At 58.0% G+C, this 5,558-nt stretch overlaps 1 protein-coding gene across 1 annotated transcript; it reads right to left on the reverse strand.

The window, feature by feature from the left end:
• Positions 1 to 564: 564 nt before the first annotated feature.
• LOC112616983 (D-2-hydroxyglutarate dehydrogenase, mitochondrial-like) lies at positions 565 to 1,682 on the reverse strand (the record flags this gene model as incomplete). The annotated part of the gene is made up of 2 exons (XM_025373717.1): positions 1,060 to 1,682; positions 565 to 730 (listed from the first exon to the last, which is right to left on the reverse strand). Coding segments are annotated over exons 1-2 (259 nt in total), but the record flags the coding sequence as incomplete, so codon positions are not given.
• Between the last annotated feature and the right edge of the window lie 3,876 nt (positions 1,683 to 5,558).

Genomic DNA, 5,558 nt, shown 5'->3' on the forward strand with positions numbered 1-5,558 from the left:
GTCAGGGTGACAAGAGCGAAACTCTATCTCAAAAACATAAAAGAACTGATAAGATTGAAACATTTTCTTCCTATGAATTAACAGTTTGCATGTTAAAGCATGATTTTTCTGCAAAAAAAGAAGATCATCTGAACGTGGTTTTGAAATCCTCCCATCTGAAGGGGTGGCAGCAGCTGGGGGCTGCAAATCAAGCACAGCAAAGGCCTCGGGGCCGGGCCCTGTGAGAGCAGCCCTGAGACCCGCGTCCTGGACTCAGGTTAAGGCTGACGCCCTCCAACCGTGCATCCCAGTGAAGATCCCAGAATGTTCTGGCAAGCTCAGCCACGTGCTCTGTCATCAAAAGTGCACAATGGCAGTCTTTTCCAAAATACTCAAAATGAGTGTGACAATGATTAGGATTTTCCCTTCCCTGTTAGACACTGTGGTCCTGCCAGTGTCTACCGGAGATATGCTAAGCCAGAGACCATGGTCAATCTGCCCTGCCTTGCAGCCTGGCGGGGCGACGGTGACCATGGCGCCCACCACCCAGCACACGTAGGACCGTGGCCCTGGGGCACCGCTCACCCAGGTGGCCGTAGCCCACCACGTGCTTGGCATGTGGGCCAAGGCGGGCGCGCACGTCAGTCACGATGTCGTAGAGTCGCTCCACGGGGAGGGAGAGGTCGTACTTGTACACGTAGCCGTCTCGGCTCAGCGCCTCTGCGATCCTTTCCCTCAGGGCCCACAGCATCTAGAGGATGAGACAAGACGAGACAAGGACTGGCTATGGGAACAGCACCCGGGGACGGGGGGCACACCACATGGGGTTAGGGCAGTGGCAAGTTCTGTATCTTCACCAGGTGTGGCTCCGACCCTGGAATCGACTCAGGACAGTGAATGCCCCAGACCAGGTGTGGCTCCAACCCTGGACGGCGAATGCCCCAGACCAGGTGTGGCTCTGATCCCAGACAGCAAATGCCCCAGACCAGGTGTGGCTCCGACTCCGGATGGTGAATGCCCCAGACCAGGTGTGGCGCTGACCCTGGATGGCGAATGCCCCAGACCAGGTGTGGCTCCGACCCCGGAATCGATCCGGGACAGTGAATGTTCCAGGCTCCACGACAGCACCGAGTACCCTGGGACTCCGGCAATCAGGCGGCCGGGACACCTCATAGGAGGTGGGCAGTGATGATAGAAGGGGGAGGCGCACACCCTGCAGCCTCAGGTCATGTCACGGCACAGAGTGGCAAGGGCCAGGGAAGGCCTTGGGGACAAGGATGGGCCCTGGACACTCCCTGAACCACAGAAGGGCAGGGTAGGAAAGGGGGCACAAAGAGCCACCCAGGCAGACGGGAAGACAGCAGGGCCCAGGCAGCTCAAGGGGCATGTCGGGGCAGGAGGGAGGGACATGGCGGGCGGGCCATGGGGAGGGAAGGACATGGTGGGCGGATCGTGGGGGAGGGAAGGACATGGTGGGCGGATCGTGGGGGAGGGAAGGACATAGTGGGCGGGTCATGGGGGAGGAGGGACACGGTGGTCAGGCCAAGAGAGAGGAAGGATTCTGAAGAGGAACAGACGGTGCTGGCGGCTGAAGCGGAACCTGGGGCCAAATCCTGGGGCTCAGATCAACTGGCCTGTGGTTTGCTGGGCTTTCACTTGCTCCAGCTTTCATTGTGGAGATCTGCACCACAAGAAGACAGAGCCATCCTCCCTGGGCTGCAGGACCACCTCTCCCCTGCAGGGTCCCACCCAGGGCTCAAGCCCAGCACCTGCCCCTCCAGAGACCCCAACATTTCAGGAAATTTTAAGAGAAAGACTTGGCTGGGCGCAGTGGCTCACACCTGTAATCCCAGAGCTTTGGGAGGCTGAGGCAGGAGGATGACTTGAGCCCAGGAGTTTGAGACCAGCCTGAGCCACATAGGGAGACCCCGTCTCTTTATTTATTTATTTACTTCTTTTGAGACGGAGTCTCGCTGTGTCTCCCAGGCTGGAGTGCAGTGGCGTGATCTCGGCTCACTGCAAGCTCCGCCTCCCGGGTTCACGCCATTCTCCCGCCTCAGCCTCCCAAGTAGCTGAGACTACAGGCGCCCGCCACCACGCCCGGCTAGTTTTTTGTATTTTTAGTAGAGACGGGGTTTCACCACGTTAGCCAGGATAGTCTCGATCTCCTGACCTCGTGATCCACCCGCCTCGGCCTCCCAAAGTGCTGGGATTACAGGTTTGAGCCACCGCGCCCGGCCTGACCCCGTCTCTTAAAAACAATAAAAATCGGCCAGGCCTGGTGGCTCACGCCTGTAATCCCAGCACTTTGGGAGGCCGAGGCGGGCAGATCACGAGGTCAGGATATCGAGACCATCCTGGTTAACACGGTGAAACCCCATCTCTACTAAAATTACAAAAAATTAGCCAGCTGTGGTGGCGGGCGTCTGTGGTCCCAGCTACTCCAGAGGCTTTGGCGGGAGAATGTCATGAACCTGGGAGGCGGAGCTTGCAGTGAGCTGAGATTGCGCCACTGCACTCTAGCCTGAGCGACAGAGCGAGACTCTGTCTTAAAAAAAATAAATAAAAATAAAAAGCAAATAAATAAAAATCAGCTGGTTTGGTGGTGGGCACCTGTAGAATCAGCTACTCAGGAGGGAGGATCGCTTGAGCCCAGGAGGTCGAGGCTGCAGTGAGCTGCAACTGTGTCACTGCACTCCAGCCTGGGTGAGAGTGAGACTCTGTCTCAAAAAAAGAAAAAAGACTCTGTTTTTTTGACATAACCACAATGCCACACTCACACTTAAAAAAATAACAACTCCTCACCACCACTGGGAATCTAGCCAGTGTCCAAAATTCCCCCATTTCCCCACCACCAATTTTTTATTGTTTTGAAGTCTCACCATGTTGCCCAGGCTGGTCTCAAACTCCTGGGCTCAAGCGATCCTCCTGCCTCTGTGGGAGCAAGCCCCCCAAAAACTGGCCATAAACAAAATCTCTGCAGCAATGTAACACGTCCATAAAGGCCATAAGGCCTAAGCTGGAAGGTTGTGGGTTTACAGGAATGAGGGCAAGAACACCTGGCCCGCCCAGGGTGGAAAACCACTTGAAGGCATTCTTAAGCCACAAACAAAAGCCTGAGCGATCTGTGTCTTAAGGGCGTGTTCCTGCTGCAATTAATTCGGCCCATCCCTTCGTTTCCCCTAAGGGATACTTTTAATGAATTTAATATCCATAGAAACAATGCTAAGGACTGGTTTGCTGTTAATAAATATGTGGGTAAATCTCTGTCAGCTCTGAAGGCTGTGAGACCGGATTCCCCACTTCACACCTCTACGTTCTGAGTGTGTGTCTTTAACTCCTCTAACGCCACAGGGTTCAGGTCTCCCGACCGAGCTGGCCTCGGCCTCCCAAAGCTCTGGGATTACAGGCATGAGCCACCGGCCAGTCCCTCTCATAACTTTTTAGAGCTAGTTTGGTGAGATCAGCACCTTGGGTCATGACATGCCCGGAGCAACCACCGCACCTTCTACGGACCCTTCGTCACAGCGGCACGGGCACGGCTGCAAGGCCGGCTTGCTGGGCACCTTGCTGCCTGCCGGGCCTTCTCACCTCATCAGACCAGCCGCCCCGTGTGTCCCTGTGGCCACAAGATGGGCTCTCCCCTTGCCTGCTCATGCCTCAGTCACTTGGCTCCATGCCCACCATCTCTGGAAGGTTCTAGAACATGGCAGGCACACGCCCCCTCAGGGCCTTGGTGCTCCTGCTACAGACTTTCTGCTCCCCACACCAAGTCTTTGCCGAAATGACCCCTCAGGGTCATCTTTCCAGCCCTCCTGGCACTCCCAGGCACACCCCATGACCCTGCCTGGCCCGGCCCTCCTCCCCGGCGCTTCCTGGCTCTGAGGGGCCATGGGCTGAGCTTGTTCCTTCTGCTGTGTGAGTTTCAGGGGTCAAGGCTTCTCCCGCCCTGGTCACTGCTGTCACCCAGCAGGAACACGGCACAGGAGGCATCTCCCTAACAGGTTTGCTGAGTGACACGTGACGGGTGGACAGGCATTGCCATGACCAGTGTGGCTTCCACTCAGGTGGGCTGAGGCTACAGCGGGGCCTGGACAGGGCTGAGAGTCTCCCGTTAAACACAGGACCCCTGCAGCAGCGGCTGGACCTGCGTAAGCCCCATTTTCTCAACATGTCCAAAAACCCAGGGCTCCCAGAAGGGAAAGACCACAAAGTGGAAAGCAGAGAAGAATGACTCAGGACCTGCCCACAGCCTCGCCAACGCCGGACAACAGCAGAGAAAAGCCTCAGGGCAGCTGCGCACAAGCGCATATCCGGGTCAACCTGCCAAGCCACACACCTAAGAAAGGGTGGTTTTGCTATCTGCAAAACACAAAGGCCAGATTACCCACCCGTGGAGCATGAGCCGGAATGAGGTACTGACAGACACGCAAAGTCTCTCCCAAACCTGTCCCAGGAAGCTTCTGGAGGTGACTTTGTGAACACAGGACCAGCCCCGCCCGGCCCTGTCCTGGTCATGAACCCGGCTCTGGGCATTAATGTTCAAGGCACAAGTCTAGGACTGGACCAGGCTGTGGAGGGGCTGGGGACTGATGTGCAGAGGCTGGGGGCGTGGGGGACAGCCCGCCTAGGGGTGGTGTGGGGGATGATGTGCAGAGGCTGGGGGCGTGGGGGACAGCCCGCCTAGGGGTGGTGTGGGGGATGATGTGCAGAGGCTGGGGGCGTGGGGGGCAGCCCGCCCTGGGGGTGGCATGGGAGCTGGTAGGGAGGTTGGAGGTGTTGAGGGCAGCCCTCTTTTGTGGGGGTCGTGGGGGCTGATGTGTGGAGGCCAGGGTGTCAGGGTAGCCCTCCTGGGGATGGTGGGGGCGCTGCATGACTGCCACCCGGGCAAAGCAGCCAGTGTGGGATGAGGGTCCCCGCCTGCACCACCAAGGGCAGTTGGGCTCATGTTCCTGCCCCAACCCGAGCAGAAGCTGACAGAAGCCCCGGCGGACGTCCTGCTCTTTCTGCTGGGAAAACAGACTGGCCAGGCAGCTGCTTCAGCCCGGGCCCCTGAATTGGAAGGCACAGGAGCAGATGCAGCCACAGCGATCACCCACACAGAACACCAGGTGAGGTGAGCCTCTCTTCATGTGGTCACTGGGGCCTGGGGACTGCTTGTTATTGCAGCAGAATGTAGGGGAGCTGACTGTCACAGTCCACCGAGACAAATGCAGGAAAGGCAGGCAGAGACCTAGGAAGGACGCACACTTGATCATGCCTCTCGGTCGACAGAGACGGCATCACACAGCTGCCATTCGCCCAGAGGATGCCCCTGGGCCGGGCACCGGGACACAAAAGTGAGCCCAGCCACCCGCACCCCAGCCCTTGGGAGCAGACACGGTTTTGCCCAGAAGCAGTGGAATCAGGACAGTCAGGCGGCAAAGGCGAGGGGGGATATGGTAAGGGCAACACCCAGGCTACCCCGAGCCTGGAACCAACTAAGCAGGAGTAAAGGCTTGCGCCCACTGCCCAGACCCTGGTGACGGTGACCGAGGGCGCCTCCCACTGCCCAGACCCTGGTGACGGTGACCGAGGGC

The sequence above is a fragment of the Theropithecus gelada genome, unplaced genomic scaffold, assembly GCF_003255815.1.
Source record: "Theropithecus gelada isolate Dixy unplaced genomic scaffold, Tgel_1.0 HiC_scaffold_157, whole genome shotgun sequence".
In the NCBI taxonomy this organism is placed as follows: Eukaryota; Metazoa; Chordata; class Mammalia; order Primates; family Cercopithecidae; genus Theropithecus; species Theropithecus gelada.